Source organism: Acartia tonsa, chromosome 13, assembly GCF_053477335.1.
Source record: "Acartia tonsa isolate MP-2025a chromosome 13, ASM5347733v1, whole genome shotgun sequence".
Classification (NCBI taxonomy): domain Eukaryota; kingdom Metazoa; phylum Arthropoda; class Copepoda; order Calanoida; family Acartiidae; genus Acartia; species Acartia tonsa.
In genome coordinates, this window is record NC_137272.1 from 37216801 (window position 1) to 37239883 (window position 23083).

General features: G+C 38.7%; 1 protein-coding gene across 1 annotated transcript in view; it reads right to left on the reverse strand.

The window, feature by feature from the left end:
* Positions 1 to 16857: 16857 nt before the first annotated feature.
* LOC145304099 (uncharacterized) overlaps positions 16858 to 23083 on the reverse strand; it is a 42723-nt gene continuing 36497 nt past the window's right edge. The window contains exon 5 of the mRNA XM_080145861.1: positions 16858 to 17830. Within this exon, the coding sequence (XP_080001987.1) occupies positions 17385 to 17830 (446 nt within the window). The 3' untranslated portion in view covers positions 16858 to 17384. The remainder of the gene's footprint in view (positions 17831 to 23083) is intronic.

Below are 23083 nucleotides of genomic sequence, written 5' to 3' on the forward strand. Positions count from 1 at the left end.
TATACCCTTCTGCTTTTTAAGACTTAATTCATTAATTTTAATTGTAAAATATTTTAAAGTCTAATACAGTGATTCTATAGGGGAATAATAGTCCTCGCTACTATATGTGAATTATTAAAAGCAATAACTTAGATAAATACCTCAATTTAGTTATAATTTGTTATAAATATTATATTATATTAGATTTTTAGTATTTTGTAGATATATAAATATTGTGTACAGTGTAGCAGCAATTTTTTAAAGGATGACGTTCGATTATTTAGAAATTGGAGAAAAATTCATATTATTATAACATTTAGTTAATAAGTATGAAAATATACCAAAATACGTTATTTGTACATGTGAATTTTCTATATTGCCCTTATCCTTTTAGACGTTATCAAACTTTTTTTAGTAGCGAAGCTACTCTATAATTTGAAATGTACGTCTGTCTGTCTGAAACGTTTTTGGGGAAACGTGATTTTCTCGGCTCCTGTAAAAGAAAGAGGGCTGAAACTTCTTGACAACATTTCCATCAATGTGGAGCATAATAAAGTGTAAAACATCCATAGCTGTCGGACTGCTTTTAAGCGGCTTTTAAGCTGCATTTATTCTACATAACTGATTTTTTCGGCTAGAATAGATAGAAGACTGAAACTTCTTGTCAACATTCTCATCAATATGGAGCATAATTATGTATAAAATATCCATATCGGGCGGACTGCTTTTAAATAGCTTTTAAGCTGCTTTTACTTTTTACAACGGATTTTCTAGTGTCCTGCAAAAGATGCACAGCTGAAAATTCCTGCCAATATTCCATTTTTTATTCATCATAATTAATTCTTATCATACTTATAAAAATCTATGATAGTCTCACTGCTTTTAAGCCGCTTTTTAGCTGCTTTTCTTTTTACAACTTTCAACATAAACATTATTTATACGAGATTTTACGTTTTTACATATTCTCTCTCTTTCTTTTCTTTGTTATGATAACAGATAATCTGCTGAATAACCCACTTTTTCCGTTTGTCTATTTCATAATTTATTTTGTGCTTCGCTAATTATGGATTTTGTCATCCTTATTTCATTTCAAATAAATCAAATAACTAACAATATATATAAGAAAGGGAATGTACAATGAATGATAAATTAAATTTTATCCCCACATTTGAAATGTACCAATGAAATTTTCGTATTCTAAAGATTAGAAGAGGAATTATCTATCTTATATTTTCATATTCCTACCTCATATAATCTCAATTTAACTTTAAACAATGCAGATTGCAGAAGCCAAAAAATTAGTAAGTAAAAAAGTACTAAGTTAACTATATCTGTGATAAAATTGTATATTATAGTCTAATTAGTTATGTAGATTTCATAAAAAAATCAATATTAAAAAAATCAATTATTTATAATTAACATTTAACTTTGTATTTTAAAATGTTTATGAAAGATAAAAAACGTGTTTTACATTGATCAATTAATTACACAGTGTAAAAATAAGGATTAATAAAGTAGTAAGGATTTTTTGTCTGTAGCTTAAGATATAGATATCTAATGTATCTGTGGTAAGCCGAAGCGTTTCAGCTCACCGGTTGCGAGTTCGAATCCAACGAGCCCCTAGCCTTGAAGTATTCTACCAAAACAAACTAGCAGGATTTACTCATACAGAAATTATATTTAAACTGAATACATTTACAATGGGTGGTTACTATATATATACAAAATAGATCATAACAATGAGTTAGGTTTGAAGGGGGTGTGGGAGACAAGGGCGTAGCCCGCGGCGGTAGACATCTGTGGGGTAAGCTGCAGTAAAGGGGAAGGCACCATCTCCCGGTAGAATAGTTGCCTGAGGGGCGCGGGGTTGCTAAGTGTCCGTGCCCCTCCCCTATTTAGCCAGTCCAATCTGACCACTGCCGATGGGGTCATCTGCGGTCATGAGGTGAATGGTGATATAATAGGATTAGTGCAGAAGGCTTGACTTGATAAGCCACTGCGTAGCAACTCTGTAAAATGCCCGTCCATCTGCTGCCGTATTACCACAACCTCCCCTTCAAGGGCTGCGGGGCCCCCGAGCCACCAGGCCTTGAACCTTGGGATACGGCAGCCTCTCCCTGCGAACGGCAGCCTCTTCCTGGGGCACCGCTCGGTGCAGGACAGCCCTGGCTATACAGGCTCCGCGGGACACTCGCTGCTCGGTCTGGCTGTGGTTGGATATCAGCATTGTCAACTCCCGGTTGGCTTCCAGCTGAGGGTTGGCGACGGCCAGGCCTCGGCGTTGGAAATTCGGCCTTGTTTGCAGGACTATCTCTGTCTCGGCTGGTAACTGAACACGGAGGCCTAGGCTCACTCTAGAGGCTCCCAAGGGGGGGACAACGATGGAAGAAGGCGCGTAGAATTCCATAGGGGCGCCCATCTTGTCCAGGTTGCTCGGCCTCTTAGCTCCCACCCGGATGGGGATGGCTGTCATCTGGAGGGGACACATCGCTTCGGCTTCACCCTCTGGGGCCGCCACTTCCATCTCAGTGGCCGCTTCTTCTCCTGTAGGCTCGCTGCTGGCAGGCAGGGGCTCCATGTCCGCATCAGGGTTCCAGACTGCATCCCTAGGTGGTTCTGGGGCCGGCGGCGCCAGCGGTGGTTCGTTGGGTTGGTGCTGCAGGTTCTCTTCTACCGGGTCACGATCCTGGCCGCTAAGCTGTGGGGCGGCGGCTGCCGGCTGGTACACTGGAAACTGTCCTGGTTCACTAGCTGGCAACGCCGCAGCTCCGGCCGGCAGCTCAGTGGCGTCCTCGTCGCCGTCCAGGTTGCCTTGGATGTCCGTTGGAATCTGCTGGGCGGTGACATCTCCTGTGTATTTGCGCAATCGGCCGACATGCGCGGTGATTTCCGAGATCTTGGCTGTTGGAGAGGCGGGCCTGATGACGTAGTGGACGTCCGTGGCCCGTCTCACTACCTTCCAGGGGCCAGTCCATCTCTTGGTAATCTTGGCTGACTTCCCTGGCACCAGGCGGGGGGCCAGATACCAGACCAGGTCTCCAACTTCGTATTTGGCCGTGCCCTCGTAAGCGGCCGCGCTCCTTCGGATGGTTCCCTCCTCTCGCTGCTGGATTGCGTCGTACACGGTGTGGTATCGTTGCAGGAGGGCTTGGACGTTGGCTGGGACTGAGGCATATTCAGTGTCTGGCAGCCGGAGTACCAGGTCCACCGGGAGCTTGGCCTCTCTCCCAAAGTAGGCCAGGAAAGGGGTCACGCCCGTGGATCTGCAGGCCTTGGTGTTGTAGGGGAAGGTCGATAGCAGGCAAGTGTGGCTCCCAGTTGTTGTCATCTCTATCCAGGAACAGCCGCATGCCTGTGTTGAGCGTCCGATGGAACCTCTCAACCCGGTTGGACTGCGGGTTGTAGGGCGGTGGATGTGTCAGGCCAATCTCGAGCTTGGAGGCCAGTTCCTTGAATACCTGGCCAGTGAACTCCATCCCATTGTCGGAGTGGATCTTCAGGGGGCATCTGAACGTGGCCAGGTGCCGGTGCAGTAGGGTTTCGGCCACCGTGAGGGTGCGCTTGTTGGGGATGGCGTAGAGGCTGACAAACCAGCTGAACCCATCCTGACAGGTGAGGATGTAGCGGTTCCCGGCTGGCGTCTCTGGTAGGGGCCCCACCAGGTCAATGAACAGGACTTGCTGTGGATACCCCTGCCGGGAGGGCACGTGTATTCCTAACTTCAGCCTCTCCTTGGTGACCTTCTGTACACACTCAGGGCAAGTCTGGACCATCAGGCGGATGTCACGGGACAGGTTGGGCCACCAGAAATGCATGGCGACGCGGGCGATAGTGGCGTCCATCCCAAAGTGCCCAGCCATGGGGGCTCCATGGGCCAGGAAGAACGCGTCCTGCTGGAGGGCCGAAGGCAGCAGGTATCTTGTCCTCTCCCCTGTCAGGGTCTGGTTGGTGGTGGTGAGGCAGCCATGCTCGTCGAGTCCCAGGGCTGCGAAGCGGCTGGCATACTGCTGCTCGTTCCAGTCCTTGCCTCGTAGCTCAGCCTTGGTTGGGGCCTTTCCGTCGGCTACCCACTGGCGGACACGGAGCAGGAGGGGATCCTGGGTCTGGGCTTCTAAGACTCGGGCCGGATCCAGCCGTGCTGCGGAGGGTCTGCCAGCTGCGGGCTTCCCTAGCTGGCAAAGGTGGTGGAGGTATTCAGCCTGTTCTGCTAATTCTTCGGCGGACGCTGCCGGCATATTGTCATCCTCCCGGCGGCTGAGGGCGTCAGCATTGGTATTCTGGGTGCCAGGACGATGGCAGACAGTGAAGTCTAGGGCCGCTAGCTCCTCCTGCCAGCGGGCCACCATCCCTGTGGATGTGTTCAGTGACTTCATCTGTAGCAAGGCTGAGGAATCAGTGTTGATCTGGAAGCTACGGTAGGACAAGATGCCGTGAAATTTCCGGATCCCATACATGATGGCGGCCATCTCTCCCTTCCAGGACGGATAGCGGGTCTTGGGGTCGGTTGTCTTGCGCCCCACGGCGGCAATGAGCCTCTCCTTGCCGTCCTGGCATTGGCTGAGTATGGCAGAGATGGCCCGGCTGCTGAAGTCCGTGGTGAGCTGGAACACGGCTGGTAGGTCAAACCTGGGTGGCGCTCGGATGGGGGCTTGGCGAAACTTGTCCTTGAGCTGTACCAGCTGGGCTTCCATCTCGGCTGTCCAGGTCAGTGTCCTGGCCGTTTTCTGCCGATTCATCTCGTAGGTGAGGTCGGCATACTCGGGGATGAACAAACGGTAGTAGCCAAAGAACCCCAGGAGCGCCAGCAGGTCCTTGGGGGTGATGGGGGCCGGCCAGTCAAGGATGCGGTCAATATAATCCTCTTGCATGGCTATCCCCTCACGGCTGAGGGTGTGGCCCAGATAGTCTACCTTGGCTCGGAACAGCTTGGTCTTGGCTGGCTTGAGGCGGATTCCTCCCCTGCGGTGGGCTTCCAAGACCTCCCGGAGCCTAGCCAGGTGGGCCCAGGTGTCTTGGTGAAAGGTCAGGACGTCATCAAGATATGACTGGAGGTTGGCCTTGCCCAATGGGTTCAGGACCCCTGCAATAAATCTGGAGTAGACAGATGGTGCGGTGGCTAGGCCAAAGGGCATCCTTTTCCATTGGTACAAGCCTCTGGGGGTGGTGAAGGCGGTGCAGGGCCGGCTATCCTCGGACACTCGGATGGTGTAGTACGCAGCCACCGCGTCTAAGGCACTGTAGACGCGGTGTCCCCCAGCTTGTTATACCAGCTGCTGGATCCTGGGCAAGGGGTAGCTGTCCAGCTCAAGACACTTGTTGAGGGCCCTGTAGTCGACAGCCCAGCGGGTGCTCCCGTCCTTCTTCTTGATAGGCACCAGGGGGCTGCTCCAGGCTGAGTCCGAAGGCTCTATGACTCCTTCTTGCAACCATGTGTCCAGTTGTTTTTCCAGCTCAGCCTCCTGCCGTGGGTTCAGATCACGAAATCTCTGGCGGATCGGCTGGGTCCCTGTCTTGAGGCGCAGCTGTAGCTCTACTACGTCAGTGCAGCCTGGGGTAGAGTTGGAGAAGACATCCCTGTACTCTGACAGCAGGGTCCAGACCTCCTTCTTGAGCAGGGGGTCCTTGCGCAGAAATTCGTTCTCCTCCATCTCAAGGGCTGCCCACAGCTGCTGCATATCTGGAGGCTCAACAGGCTCTTGGAACGAATGGAGGCAAGGGGGAGGCCGGTCGGAGACCTCCAGAATGTCGGGCTTCACCAGCTCCCCAGCCACGGGGAGGCCGGCGTTCAGCAGGAGAGGCATCTCCCCCTCATTTACCACCAGTACTCGGAACACGCTGGCGGAGCCAGGCCTGTGCGCATACAGGCCTTCTGGGATGAAGAAGATAGGCTCTGGAGGGCTGGAAATCTCGGGAAACGTCGTTGGCAGGCTCTCCAGAGGCACCTTGGGCACTGGGGGCACTCCCATGGCTAGCAGGTTGGTCCCCCTGTGGGCGTTCAGCGCAGCATCCACCCAGTGCGTGCCTTTCTCGACTACACGCGGCTGCTCTGGCAGTGGGCCTGGCAGAGGCCCCTCGTAACTCAACTCTCTCTCGGCTGTCTCCCGGTCGATGGGGACGCCACGGAGTGGGATAAACTCCCCACGCACCGACAAGCAGGGGGGTTGCATGTCGAAACAGAGCCTAGTTCCGAACTCCTTGAGAAAGTACCCTCCTAAGTTCAGAGGGTGTGAGAGGTTCCGTACCACAGTCACGTGGTACAGATGGAGTATAAGAGTGTGTGAGACTGCCATATATAATTCATATAATTTTCCAATTACCTGAAGGGGTTGCCCTTCCTCATTAGCAGTCAGGATTTAGGTGTTGTCTGGAACCAACATCCGCTGCACGCCCATTGCGTGCATGAGGTGCTCAGAAATAACAGCAGACCCTGGTACACGGTTGCCAGAATCTACCATGGCATCAACCTGTACGTGCTGGGCAGGGTCAGGAGTAGGGAACCTCACCCTGATGTGGCAGGGGAAGTGGAGGTCCTGCCCTTGAGACAAGGGGGCCTCCCGCTCGGCTGGGGTTGGCAGAAACTTCGGCAGTGGCCGAACCGCAGCTATGGTAGTATCGCTTACCATGGTGTGTGTAGACCTCTGGTGTTGGCTTATACTGTAGCTTCGAATCACTAGAGCTTATCAATTATCACTGGGTCAACAATTTTATATTTCTTTTTATCACTTGGTTGACATTTATAAACACTTATGTGTAGTTATCACTAGGACCTCTAGGTGTGATTCTGGAAGCGATGGCAGCAGGGAATGTCCGTCCTGCAAGTGTCGATGGATGGCGGCGGCAGGGAATGTCCCGTCCTGCAGCGCCGCGGGTTCGAATCCCGAAGGATGGCGGCAGGGAATGGCCCTTCCTGCAGCGCCGCGGGTTCGAATCCTGGGGGGTAACGGCAGGGAATGTCCCGTCCTGCCGTACCTTGGGCTCAAATTCTGCTATCCGTCGCAGTGGTAGGCCTTACTTGTGTGCTGAAGCTTCGCAGCCACACATTGCCTTCTCAGGGAGACCAGCACTCAGCTGTCCGTCTCGTAGGTTTGGCCTGGGTGTCCTGGGGCTTGTCCCAGCTACACTTGCCAATTTAGACTCAGTTCTGTAGCCATCTGAGCTAAATTATCCGATTACCGTGGCTGCGCACCTAGCGCTACTCCCACACGGTAAACTGGCGCTTTTAGCAGGCTAAATCTGCTTGCCCTAGGCCAGAGGCCTACATAATGGGTTCAAAATGATGGAAAATCGACCTAAAAAGGCCGTCTCGCGGGTCAGTTGGCTTCTCAGTTGGCAGCTGACTGTCCCCTTACTTGCAAAAGGGTCCAATCAGAGGTAGAATTGGCTAGTTTCTGCAGGGCTCGATCTCACAGCTGACACCAAGTTGTGGTAAGCCGAAGCGTTTCAGCTCACCGGTTGCGAGTTCGAATCCAACGAGCCCCTAGCCTTGAAGTATTCTACCAAAACAAACTAGCAGGATTTACTCATACAGAAATTATATTTAAACTGAATACATTTACAATGGGTGGTTACTATATATATACAAAATAGATTATAACAATGAGTTAGGTTTGAAGGGGGTGTGGGAGACAAGGGCGTAGCCCGCGGCGGGTAAGACATCTGTGGGGTAAGCTGCAGTAAAGGGGAAGGCACCATCTCCCGGTAGAATAGTTGCCTGAGGGGCGCGGGGTTGCTAAGTGTCCGTGCCCCTCCCCTATTTAGCCAGTCCAATCTGACCGCTGCCGATGGGGTCATCTGCGGTCATGAGGTGAATGGTGATATAATAGGATTAGTGCAGAAGGCTTGACTTGATAAGCCACTGCGTAGCAACTCTGTAAAATGCCCGTCCGTCTGCTGCCGTATTACCACATATCAATTGAGTTTCCATTCAAGGGAATCTTCAATTTGCTACTAGGATGGTTTTAGTCTATTTCATTTTTTGATTCCAGCCTTGGTATCGTTTTAGGCTATAGTTCTGCCTGTCTTTTCCATTCGAATACGGAGCTCCTAAATGCTAAAGGCGCAGCCACTATTAATCCCCCCCCCCATAGACGACCAAGCTTTTTTTTTTGGGGGGGGGGGATTTTTTAAGGCGGGGTAAAATGGCGAAAAATTTTTTTACCCCCCCAAAAATTTTTACCCAGGTGGTAAAATTTGCTTGGGGGGGTAATTACCCTCCCTGAAATCTGTTGGCAGGGGTAAATTTAGTTTACCCCCCCTAAAATTTACCCCCCTGGGGTAAAATTTTTGGGGGAGGTAATTTAAATTTTATTAAATATTAAGTATTAAAAATGCGCGCTTTACCCCCCCAAAATTGTTTGGGGGGGGGTAAATACCCCCTCATTTATGGTTGGGGGTGCCTACGGCACCCCCAGGGTAGAGGTAAATTTTAAATGGGGGGGGGGGGTAATCGCCTCATTACCCCCCCCCCCTTGGACGTCTATGCCCCCCCCCCCCCAAAAAAAAAAAATGTTAAATTATATTTTGTGAACGAATAATTTTAATTTAATCATTATATAATAAGTATTCATTAAAAATTAGTTGGTCAATTATTATATATATACTGGCCTATCATTGGTCATTTGTATTGTATTGACGTCATTTTTTAGGCTTTATTAGCTGCTTCCTGTACTGTACATCATAAAAATGTAATCTCATATGCACAAAATGGCTTTCATTTTGTAATTTGTAGAAAAATAAAATAATAGAATTGTAAATAAAATTGTTATATTTTTTTATAAGCATGTCTACTCTACAAATCTTAAATGTGTGTTTTACGCAGATAACAAAAATCCGTATACACAAGTATAAAGATGTTTGTTTTTCTTCTTATATATTAATGGAAGGTGATTACTTTTTGGTAACTCCACGCGCCCAAGAGAAATAGCCCCTTTTAATAGAATAAATGATCCCTTTTTATAATTTTTTTTCTCCATACCTTTAAATTTTATATATTAAAAGATCAAAGCAACATGTTTTGGTCTTCAATAAGAAGATTCACTGTAAAGGGGAATCATATCTGTCCCTCCCTATAGACAGAGAGACATCCTGTTATTTTAATGTAAGTATTTTTTACTTGAATTTTTTAAGTCAATAAAAAAGTAAAACTTAATGTAGATATCATTATGTTTTGAACATATTTCTAAAAGCGAAGCTTTTATAAAAATAGGGTCTGTCCGCACGTCCGTCCGTAACGGTTAAGAGTCTCTATAATCAAGTCCTAAATATGTAATATGTCCTTAAACAGAATCCTGTATTTATTCAGTTTTGCAACAAATATACTTTCAATTTTGTTTAGATATTTGAATTTTTCAGTTCTGGCACTCTCCATGTATTAATGTCCTACCGTTTCAGAGCTTCGCTTTTATGAATGATGTCATCCTATTTTTATTTATTTTTGAAGTTTGAAGTTTTTTTGTGGTTGCCATGGGCACAGAATAAAAAAAATGTTTTTATAATTTTGTAATTCTGCTTTAGTATACGTCAATTGATCTTATAAGTTATGTATTGATTTTTAAAAGCGAATCTTTTCTATACTTTGGATAACGGTTTACTCTTATAGTTAATTTGAGTAGGTTAGAATTGTCCTATCGGTTTAATTATGCAGGAAGATATTTTAGAATGATATATTTATCCTATTTATTTATTTATTTTATTTTAAAACATTGATTCTTAGGACAACTCTGTACAATATTATTACGTTGTCTGTCCGTACGTCCGTCTGTCTGAAGCTTAACATTTTAGTAACCGCAAAACTGATTGGGATTTTCTTTTAACCCTTACATATCGGGGGGGGGGGGGGGATAAATCAGCCACCCCCCCCCCCTCCCTCTAGTTTTTTCAATGTCAATGACTTTTTCATAACTTAGATATCAATGAACATCTGAGAAAAGTAGTGTTATGACCGATTGGCCGTTTTGCCGCTGACCATGACCGATTTTATGGCCAATTTTTTGTCCATATTTTACTATAGACATATATCATGTATATCGTGGTTTCTATTACAGCTAGAGACCTATAACTTTTTTTGGTAAATCCTTGAGCAATAATGAACTTCCGTGAATAGTAAAGTTATGACCGTTTGACCGCTCCTTGGCCGATTTTCTATTTCCTACCTGTAAATTTGCCGTTAGTAAGCTGCCAGCTGCCAAATTTCAAAACAACTCTAGACCAGCCAAATTTTTTATCTAGTCTTTTATTGTGATAAGAAACAGATAAAAATATAAATTGGCGCCGCCAACTGCCGTTTTACCGCCGTAACCGCCGAAAATAACGGTGTCCGTTATTTGCCGTTTTTCGGCGATGGAAAGAAAAAGTATTTTTTTTGTTATGAAAAATAAAAGTTCGTCATAAAATTTGGTTATCTATATCTGTAACAGGAGCCGAGTTAGAAGGGGGGGGGGGCTAAATTTGCCCCCCTTCCAATCTATTAAGGTGGGAATTGGGGCCCGATCTGTAAGGGTTAATGTACAGATACAGTTGGGTAATCTTTTCTTCCCTAGCGGAGCGAAGCTCCAGATGGTTAAAGCCAAAAGAAATTTTGAAACATTGAAAAATAAGGGAAAAATAAAAATAATTTCTTTTTTAAATTCCTAAATGCATCTCTTTTATGGATGTTTTCATCCTTTTAAGATTAAAAAGTACAAAATAAGATTTTTCTTTTATTTCTATGAATGATAAAAAAACGTTAAACAAATTCCAAATTTATCCCTATATGGGAGAAACATGGGCTGTTGATGATTTTAATTATGTTTCTCCTGCTCCATTATTTTGATTGTGTCTTGCTAATAAAGCCTAGCGAAAAAAAGATAAAGAAGCTCCCGAAATACCGCTAAAATCAAACATAAATTAGCAGATTATGAAATTTGATCAGATCAGAGATGAAGGCTATTTATTACACTAGTTCCCAAAGTTTTGTAATAAAGTTTTATTATTTCTTGTCTTAACAACTTTGGGGACTTTTGCATTGGTTTGGTATATTGAGTGTTTCAACGTTTCAACCACTAATCTAACGCTACAGAAGGGGTAATGTATCATCATTGGGAATGTACATTATTTTATCAGCCATTGACGTATCCCTTTATATTCATGAGATTAGATACAGTTCGCGGTACAAAGTTGCTGGAATTATTTTAAATAAAGAACTTTAGCAGCCAAACGGCTGAACGTACCTATTATGTTCGGTATCATTGAAATGCGTGTTTTCTTTAGCCGGGTGCTGAATATGCAACATTGGATCTAGGGTATTCCAGATTATTTGTAGTCCTTCTTGCATCGCTTATAACGATCTGTAAGGGAATAATATTAAAAAATGTCAATTCTATGACACATTACAATCTTTCCCAATTTTGTATTACTTTTGCGGAACATGATTCCAGTTACGTCATATTTTTCTTTCCCGAAAAAGGGAAGGAGGGAAGAAAAAAAGAGATGGGAGAAAAGATTGAAGAGATTTTCTTCCCCCCTTCCCTTTTTCGGGAAAGAAAAATATGACATAACTAAAATCATGTTCCGCAAAAGTAATACACTGTGAGCTAGAATTGAATCAAGACAAAAGTAAGTGCCGAGCCCTGGGACCTATGTATAGTGAAAATAGACATAAAACTATGATGATTCCAGGTAAAACCAAATATTTCAGTGGGGGATTTTTGAGAAAATTAGATTTGAAAATTTCAAGTTCAATTTTTACTCCCTAGGAGATGCCGCATAATCATGACAAGAAAAGCAAATATTATTTATTTTAAATTTTGAACAACTTTGCTTTTATAAAGTTCTTCATAAAACCACTCCTGAAGGGAGTTAATAAATGGCCATTTTTATCACTTGCTTTGCAAAGGTCACGAAAATTCAGCCTAAAATAAATCATACATAGAGAGGTTTTAAGAAGGACTTCATAAAAGCAAAGTTGTTCAAAATTTAAAATAAATAATATTTGCTTTTCTTGTCATGATTATGCGGCAACTCCTAGCGGGTGAAAATTGAACTTGAAATTTTCAAATCTAATTTTCTCAAAAAGCCCCTGCTAAAATATTTTGGTTTTACCTGGAATCATCATGGTTTTATGTCTATTTTCACCATACATAGGTCCCAGTGCTCGGCACTTACTTTTGTCTTGATTCAATTCTAGCCCACAGTGAATACAAAATCGGGAAAGATTGTAATGTGTCAATTTTATTAATAGTATCTATTTTCGCTCATACCATTAAGTTAATATTTAATCTTTTTTTCTAAATAGAAAAAAAAACAGTTTGTATCCTTTAAGCGAATTAATTAACACTCCCGAAAAATAGGATAAAATCTAGTCAGGAACCCTAGAAAATAACACACATTTTTTTTAGCTACTTTAATTAGAAAAATATACCTTTTTACATGACCATCCATAACTAAAGGTGTGAAACTGTTCAGATATTTACCTTTCATTAACTTCTACAAAAACAACAACATAATAAAGCTACTCTATAAGTCAATTGTATATATACATTCTGCTCACGAAAAAAAATAGGCAGGGAGGGGACAATGAATTGTAAAGCATATAAGTTCCAAAGGGTTTACACAATATCTCATAAAACTTTGGGTACTTTCTTTAAATCCTGATTGTATAGTCTAAACCAAAGTTCACACTTAATTTTAATCTACAGAAGGGTTCATATTGTTGGTCGTAATTGGGGTTGTACATAATTTATCTTTCCTGTTGTTTTATCAATAAAAATCTACTTTAATTAAATATGAATTTTGCCTTTGCTTTTAAAAACTCAAATTGAAAATGGTGGGTTGACTTTTCCCTATCCCTAACAGGTCTATAGTATAGATGTATATACGGATAATTATATACTAACAAGGATGCCAACATCCATAAGTAGCGAAGCACAGAAATCGTATACAAGTAGCTTTAAAGTGAATTTTTTAAAAATTCAAGAATAGATTTATTGGAGAACATAAACATAAAACCTTGGTTTATTTGTATAATGACGACAGTCAAAGTAAATTACATAAAAGATGCTCATAACTCATAACTAAAAAGTGATCTGACCGCCATTGCAGGTGATTTATAGTTAATTGTGCTCCTTAATGATGGAAATGTTGTCAAAAAGTTTCAGCCTTTTATTATTTATAAGAGCTGAGTAAATCCCATTTCCCCCATAGCGTTACGGATTGACTGACGGACTGACTGACGGACAAAGTGAATTATAGAGTAGCTTCGTTACTAAAAACTAATATTGTAAATTGTGGGTAATTCTCCTCCCTCCTGAAGTGCCTCTAGGGGCGTGAAACAAACATGTGCATTTCACAGTAAAATATTCCTGATAACGATTGTTTTCGAAAATCAAAGAACAAAGAAAGAAAGGATTCTAACAGCCAAACGGTAAAACGTATAGATTATGCTCGCAAAAAAAACAAGGCCTACAAGTTATCTGGAATAGTCATCAATCAATAATGCACAGTTTTCTCGCAGTGCACATTAATGCGCAAAAAGACTTATTTTACGCGTTTATTTTGGTTACTAGGAAATTTTATTGTAAATTGAACATCCAAACATATCATTAAAGTAATAGTATTAAAACCGAAATTTTTTGTGTATTGTTTAAAAAGTTGAAAAGAAACGTCTGAATGAAGGTATTGTTTTAAAAAGCTTTTAACACAAAATTTTTACAATCTTTTAATGTTTTCACAATGTAGCTAAAAAAACAACTATGCTTGAATTATTATTACGAAACTTACCAAGTAGAGCAACAAAAAACAGAGATTGAGAGGGGACAATGGGCTGTTTATTACACTAGTCCCCAAAGTTTTATAGTATCGTTTTCTTATTTATTTGTTTCAGTGAATTTTGATTGCTTGATTCTTTGAGTGAATTGTACAAACGTTTCAACCGTTGATTATGATATTCAGAAGGGGTATTTTGTGCATCATAATTGGAGATGTACATCAATTTATTGGCCATTGTCTTATCCCATTATCAAAAATCACACAATTATATTTTTTTGCTAGGTTTTAAATTTTAGTTTTTATGAAAACACTCAACTTTTACATTTTAAAGGAAAGAAAAACAATTAATAGAAATCTCAAGCTTATACCATGTATGTAGAGAACAATAAATCTGTTTCAAAAACTGACAGGATGTCTGTCTGTCTTTCTGTATGTGTGTTTGTGTCTGTTTGTGTTTACCGAAGGATCTCGGTAATCGATATGTTTCTCCTTTATAGTGTACCTACTCAGTTTCGTGATAGTCTTATAATTTTTTGGGAGGGGAGTTACCACCATCTCTCTAAAGAAATTGCCCCTTGAATAATGATTCAACTCAAAAAGTGTCAACTCTCCTATCTCCACCTCAAGTGCTCCTAGAGGCAAATCCTCTTGTATATTCATATAAATATTAAAATTTCAGTCATGATAAATGAGGAAAATATTATTTTTTTGGACCCTTGTGCTATGCCTATAACCCTGAAGCTAGCTCAAACAAATGTGAAATTGAAAAACAAAGAAAGATCATAAAATGATAACCTTTTAATTACCTCTGTTAAACTTAAACACATAGTGTTGACTTACTATTTATGTCGACAATGTGGTAAATTATGTATTTTTAATAATATAGAGCAATTAGAAACCTATAACTACAGCTATTTACACACTCACAGTCTGACTGCAATTTTATGATTTTTATCCTTTTATATATAAGAGTAACAAGATTTCGTTAATTGCTGAACCAATATGGTTCTCCTTTACAATGTAGCTTATTAAAGGTTTATAAAAATTTTGAGAGAGAGTACCACAACCAACCCTTAGAGAAAACGCCTCAAAATAAGAATTATCACCCCTTCCTTCCCCCTCCGCCGAGATTTTTGTTTTTGTTTTATGTTTCTTATCAAAGCATAAGTTAGAAATGGGAGTTGGTCGACTTCCCTTCTCCCCTCAAGTGCTCAAAAGGTCTCTAGGTGCGTAGCCTATATTACTGGTAACCATACACTGACATTCTGGTATTATCCTCTTCGAAATTTTTTTTTCCAATTTTAAAAATTTGAGTTCCCCACTCCCCCCACACCCCCCCCCCCAAAGCGAACTATGAACTCTGGCCCCCTTGCCTGCCTAGCCGCAGCGCTCGGCTCCCTAGCCTAAAACCTAACCTAACCTAAAATAGTTGTTTGTCGTTGTAAGGGGTGGTAGGGGGGGGGGGGGGATGCTCAAATTTTCAAAATTGAAGAAAAATTTTCTAAGAGGAAAACGCCAACATTCTGATTTCATGATAATTATTTTGTAAGATGCACTATGTTTAAAAACTTTTGTTAACATTTTCTATCCCTGCCCCCCGACATTTTTCATGATAATGAACAAAATCACATTCAATATTCAAATTCTTGGTTAAAAAGTTTGACAACTACAAGTATGAAACAAATCAATCACATTTCTATAATAGTACCCAAAGTTTTATCTCGATAAAGTTCACACACTCAGCTAAATCCAAATTTATATTTAAAGGACTTTAAAGTATTAAAAAACATGTTTTTAAAGACTTTTTTTGTCCCAAACACAATGTAATATTGATAATAAGCTTACTGAAATTTATTTTTCATCTTAGAGGGCTATTGACAGTTATACCTGGAACCAGAAGTATTTTTGTGAGTAGAAAAATGATAAAAAAAAGAAAGAGAAACTCACATTTCGGACAGATAGACAGACACAATGGCTTAAAGTATAGACTTGTTTTTACAAATTTTCAGACAAGCAAATGAGTTATAATCTTTTGATTTAAGCCATGGAACTTGCTTTCACACAAGACTGAATTACAGACATGATGTAGTTGAAGAGAAGCTTCACTTCTAAACATTAATTATGCAAACTAAGTGATCCGCAAATCCTTATCCTAGATTCTAAACAGTACTCGCCTTGTTGTAAAATTTTAATATTTCTTTCAACATCTTTTCATAACCTGGGTTTCGTCCGTACTTCAGTAATAGAAAAAAAAACAATTCAAATAACCCATATAAAACAAACACTTAATCAATCAAAATTAAATTAAATTTAATCCACTAAAGTTGAACTAGCTGCTGCGATCATAGAATCTAAAGGTTGAATATTCGAAGTGTTATTTAAGTCTAAGAACCGTCCCAAGATTTAAATCTAAAAACAAAAAAGCCTAAAACCATTCATGACACCACGTGGAAAACTTAATGTAGTTATCGAAATCTTAAACGACAAACAAAAAAAGCATAATTCTTTTTATAAAAGAATGACTAATGTCTAAATCAAAATTATGGTCTAGCTTGGAAAAATCATTCATGTTTTTATCTAACCTTTAAATACAGCAATAATGATGAACATAAAAGTCCTTGTTTTAAAAATATTCACAAAAAAAGTAAAATAAATTAGTTTTCTAAATTTTTGTTGTTTAATAATTTATTATTTTATGGCGATGCATCCCTAGGCGCGCAGACCCCTCTCACTGGAGGTTATACATAAAACTTTCTAGCACTCTAGCTCTATCAGAAGCTGATATATAAAGACCCAATCAAAATCCCAAAGGGCGAAACTGTTGACGGTTAAGTACATTTAAGAGTTAGGAGACAATGGACTGTTTGTTACATACGTCCACAAAGTTTAATTATAACGTTTTCTTCGTAATCTAAATAACTTTGGGGACTTTAGTGAATTTTGTTTGGTTGGTTCGTGTAGTTGATTTTTCAAACGTTTCAACCACTAATTTTAATCTACATAAGGAATCATATTGTGAATCATTAATGGGGAGGTACATCAATTTATTGCCCAATGTCTTATCACTTTAGATCCCTGAAAAAAATCCAACTCCTTCATCAGTATAATACAGTTATCAAGCAAAAAAGAACCAAGTTTAATATTCAATAAATATTTATTATTTTCCGATATAATACAAAACAATTCTAATCTCGTAATTGTAATTTAAAGTATAAAAACTAATCTATAATTATTATATTTCCTTATCTTACCAATTTTTGATTTAAAAAAAATGTTTGAGCATGAACTTAAGATCCGTAGAAATTTTTACAATTTACTAAAAAATAATGATATAAATGTATAGGTATACATTTATTTCATGTTATTTGACTTTTTACTTAAAGGGGGAGGGAGGGGGGGGGGGGAATAAATGGTCCACTTGGGAAAATAAAGTATTTTTCAGTATTGCTTCGAAACCGAATAATATCCGCTGGATTAGAACTGGTTCTTAGCCATACTGAAACAATTTATAGCATCGTATTACAGACAATTTTCACTAAAATAAAAAGCATAATATAAAATCTCGGGGCTAACAAATCTGGATTTAATATTATAATACTCATTTTAATATCCGCGGAAAGCTGTATATAATACGATGCTATAAATAACTATTTCTAACATAATTATTCATGAACTGGATAAACTCTCTCAGACAATCCTAAATTTTGTCTGAACCATTTGTTAAAACTAGAACTCATATCTTTAACAATGGGAAAAGTATACATATGTTCTTTAAACAGAAATCCTATATTTATCAATATAGGACCTGCACAACTTGTTATAATATAAATTGGACTTAGATTAATGGATGAATCTATGAAAATTATAACTATAAGCATCACAACTTTGATTCCCATAATGATGGCGGGAAAAGTATATTTCAAAGTCACAATTCTAATGTTTTTAATATTCATTTGTTGTTGGATATAGATTTGTGAAGCAACAATGATGGTGGCCCAGCCGCTGGTTATGCAGAGAGCTGCCAGGTGAAGGACAGACAGGTCTCTGAAGCCGCCAGGTTGACCGCTGTGGCAGCTGGAAAACAGGGCATCGTGCCATACAATATTACCTGAAATTTGAGAAAAACATTAAAGACAATGTATATCTCTCTGTTGAATTTGTTATTTCCAGTTAACTTAAGCTTCTTTAGGTCTTGGGAAATTTTTATTTATTTATGTAATGAGACGTTAGCCACACGCCTCATCGAAAATGTATCCACCGATTAACCAGGTTAATTGAATGCCCGTCTTTTCGACCCCCCTGTTTAGGTAGATTATTAAGTAGAAAGTTTTTTTTTGTCTGTATGAAGATATTGCTTGGATTAATTGACGGAGCGGTTATAGAATAAAATTATAGCTCTGAAAGCATATACAATATTATATGATTTGTTTTTAAAAAGATCTTTTCACAAAAATAACAAAATTTGATTCTTTCACCACTTTTTAGATTATTTTTTAATACCTATCTTTAGTCAAAGTTTTTAGAAATTATATTGTAGATACGATAGTCTATTACTAAACTCTCTTCTATTAAATAATTTATTAAATAATTTTCTCGTATTCATTCGAATCCGGTGGATAGGAACCGGTTCTCATCCATACGAAAAAACTATGTCTAGCATACAAAATCCGCGAGTCGGCTCCTATTTTTTTCTGGCTCCCAATATCGAATCTCATATGTATTATAGTAAAGATTATAAGCAAATTTACATATATAATCCCAGAATTTTGGGAGCTAAATAATTTCTTCAAAGGCGATTTTTTTCAAAGATTTTTGGTGTTTAGGAGCCATTTTACAAATCTGATATGTAACGGTAATAAAGATGTTAAAGATAAGAAAGTATTGTTTATAAATAATCATAAACTTAGTAAAGTTTAAGTTTTATTGAATGCAAAAATTCACCCAATCTCTTACTTATATTAATATGAAATTTAAATTCAACTGGAGCAAAACCAGTTAGCAAAACCTAACTTCTTTGTTTATGAACGGATTTCAAAAATTCTTTCACTAAACCCAGGGTGGGGAGGTATCGAGTGGGGTTGATGGGGGAAGAGGGGGGCGACCTCACCCCCCTAAATTTTTTCATTTTTTGTTTCTTAACCAATTAAAAAAATTCTTTCACACATGACATCGCCAACCCCCGGAGAAAGAGGGAGGGGGGTGGGAGGTATTTCCCCCTCTCCCCACATTTTTTTAACTTTCTTGTTTCTTAACTTATTTCAAAAATTCTTTCACACACGTAATCACCAAACCTCAAGGGAGGAGGGGGGGGAGAGTAAGTCCCTGCATTCCTTAATCCAAACCTCCTAACACTGCGGGCAAACCTAACCTTAACTTAACACACCCTAACCTCCCTTTTCTGGACCCTGCGGGGATCTCCAATCCTACAGGTCTTTATTTCCAACCCTGTAGGAAACTGCTTAACCATTACTTAACCTTACATAACTAAACTAAAATGACAACATTCAGTAAAGTAAATTTAAAAAAAAACAGACGAATATTGAAATAGAGAGTAGCTGCAAATTAGCCCTCTTTACTTTAAATAAAGAAAACTTAAAATTTGTCGTTTTTTTTTGCTTATTGCTTCAGGGAGGAGACAATGGAATGTAAATTCTTCCCCCCAAAAAAAATCGTCTAATTTGTCTTTACGTAGTTGGTACTTTCTTATGATAAGATGGGATATTTTTTCGGCATTGACTAATCACTCCCTGTTGTAATCTGAAAAAGTATATTTCATTTTATTAGAAAAAGTAGCCTTTTGATACTGCCTCGTTGTTGAAAATTTTAATTAATACCTAAACATTTCCCGAATAAAAAAAGTAAATAAAAGATGCTGCAGTTTTTAATCGCATGGGATGTCAAAGTAACCAATTTCATTGAAAGGCAATACATTTTTTAAACAGTTCCCATGGAGGAAGGATTTTCTTCATTCTTCATCATACAGGGAGGGAACATTAGGTTGCTCATTACTCTAGTCCCCAAAGTTTTATAATAACGTTTTTTTATTTGTAGGTGTAATAACTTTGGGGATTTTTTAGAATTTTATATAGCTTATCCCTTTAAGTCTCTGAGTTTATGGCTAATATACCCATTATAAAAGTTTCCGTTTGCTAAAATCAATAGATTTATTGCTTTAGATGGTTATTCAGAAACACATATTAAAAAAAATTTTTGGCAGAAGAAGATATTTTTTATAATTGACATATGTGTTACATTGAGTAATAAATACCTTCAAAATTAATGATTTGGTCGAAAACTTCCTATACTATTTTCCTTATTGGTATAATTTTGAAATTGTAGATCTAAACCTATTATGTCTATTGCCAAATTTTCCAAAACTTCAAAATAAGTGTTCTTTTAAAACAGCAAAAAAAATAGTTTTTCTATGATTAGGGTTAGTACGTCCGTCCGTCAGTAGTTAATTTAGGCTGGTTACAATTGCCATATCAAATTCAAACTTTCAGGGACAAACCTTTAGCAAATATTGCTGTTAATTGTATCCTAAGCTTCACAATCAATAATTTTGTAAGCCTTATTATTTATTCATATAAACAAGAAAACGAGAAAGTTTGTTACCAATGAAATATATGGACGCTAGACTATTGCAGAACAGCAAGGAGGTACAACAAACATTACCAGAAAAATGAAATGTGATAGTTTTTTGTTGTTTTCAATGTACACTTGGTGCATCTGTTTAGATTCCTCTCATAAATTAGCATTTATTTATTCTTTTTGTCCCTGTCAGTCATGCTAATAAAGACATGGATTTGCCCAAAGTTTTATAATAACATTTTCTTATTCGTTAGCTTAAAAACTTTAGGTACTCTTAATGAATTTTGAATGGTTGATTTATTAAATTGAGTGTCCATACGTTTCAAGCACCTACATAAGGGGTTATTTTGTGTATCAACATTGGGGATGTACATCAATTAGTCAGCCATAATCTTATCCCTTTAGATCCCTGTGAATTTTTTTTTATTTCAAAGTTAGAGACAATGTTTAATTTTAACGGAAATTTACAAAATAAGACACATTTTTTTGCAGCTACTCTTCATCTTACTTTGGCTGAATCTTCTCACTAACTACTATGGCTGTCCTTCCGTATGTCAGGTTTAGGTCATAACGCAATTTTCTCGGCCACTAATTAAGATAAAGGACTCTTTTTTTCTGTGTCAATTCTGTAAATATTTGTCTCAGAGTCTGTTAGTCAGGTGACCAAAGGTATAAATGTATAATTATAGAAATGTGAATTTCCCATTTGTTTTTTCAGATGGATAGATAGATAGATATATTGTATATTGAATGTCATATATATTGATAGGTATATGATTAGCGCACCCCCCTGGCAAAACCCTGTTCACGCCACTGAATAATGAATTCTACAGAGAGAGAGGGACAATGCACTTTTTTTACACAAGTACCCAAAGTTTTATGATAACGTTTTCTTATTTATTGGCTTCACAACTTTGGGGACTTTTGATAAATTTTGATTGGAAAGTGTCCATACGTTTTAAACACTAATTGTAATCTAAGGGGTTATTTTGTGTATTAACATGGGGATATACATCAGCCATAGTCTTATTCCTTTAGATCCCTAGCATATTTCCATAAAAAGGCTTCAATCAAATTCATAATAAACTTCTGTTATGGAGATTTACAAGGATAAAAAGTTAAAAACATCCTTAAAATCAGATCTTTAAAAAAATCAAATTTTTAATTATAGTTCTAAGCAAGGTAACTATGTTTTGGTTGTTAAATTTTTGGTCAAATTACAGAGTTGCTTACCTTATAGAAGAATCGCTATTATAATTCAAAATGGACGTACTTACCGTTGTAGATAAAGATTATAACAATAGAGTTGTTTTTCTTCCAAAATGATAGCTTTTTTGTTATCAGAATCAAAAACAATTTTGTTTAAGATTTATAACCAATAGGACAATTCTTTTATTTTACATGAACTTACTGATAGAGTTTTCTATTTTTCTGTACATAAACGTATGGACGTACTGGAATACTAAAGTTATAGAGTAGCTATTCTACAAATAAAAAGGAGCTACACCACAATACGTCACCTATTATGTTTTATATACAGGCAATAAAGTTGGGTGGGTGAATATATCCAACTCGATTATCAATTATTAAATTAAAAGTATTGCTCAGTATAACCCACTTATCTTTAATACCTTTTTTTATCAGAAACAAGAATTATCAGTTTTCAATAATTAAGCTTCAAAACTTCTTTATCAAAATAAATGATTTGTGAAATAATGAGAAAACAAGTTGTCTTCTCAGTTTTCTGTGGTTTAGAGTTTGTCAACTTCCTGTGCATTTGTAGTCAGAGAAAGAGCTGAGGGGACATTATGGTGTTTTTATGCTAGTCCCCAAAGTTTTATAAGTACGTTTTTTATTCGTTGGCTCAACAACTTTGGGGACTTTTATTGAATTTTGTTCTGTTGGTTTATTAGGTTGAGTGATAAAATGTTTCAACCACTAATTTAATTAACAGAAGGGATAATTTTGTGTATCATCATTGGCGATGTACATCAATTTATGGGCCATAGTCTTATCCCTGATTTATAAATGGATATAGAATATACGTGGATGAAATCAAAGGAGAAAAATTGTCGTCAATTTAGGTTGCAATTTTCCCCTACATTTTTTGGTTGAGCCGTTTATCCAGTTGGAGGAAAGAGGATGGGGGAGATTGTTATTTTAGCCCGCTTCAGAGTTTACTTGATTATTATAGAACATGAAATTCTGGTGTAGGATCCAAGTAATAATACATCCATTGATTTATAGTACTTTAATTCATAATCCATGCCCTGCTTTTAACAGTAGATGCCAAGTTGGCAATAGAAGTTTAGAGGGAAGAAAAAAATCATTTTTAAGAGAGGAAAAAAATTCAACCTTTCCAACTGTAATATTTAGAATTTAGATAGCATTTTATCTGTTTTCTTGCATTTATCAAATAAATAGCCCAAAACCACAACAAGACACTTAAAATTCCAACAATTGTCAAGATCTTAAGCTTCGCACAAAAAAAACTTTGTACTAAAGGGATAAGACAATGGATGATAAATTTATTTTGATCTTCAGTGATGTTAACTAAATTGCACTCTTTCTGTTAATTAAAATAATAGTTTAAAAGATTTTAAAAGTTAGGACACCATTCTAGCTCAATTCTTTCGCTAGTTATCGAAGAAATAAGTAATTTTCAAACCTAAACAGGTGCCGCTGAAAAATTCAAGTTTTGGCCACTATCTGGGCTAGGATTGATAAGATTTAAACACGGCAAAATGTTCGTCTCAATGAGTAGAATAAG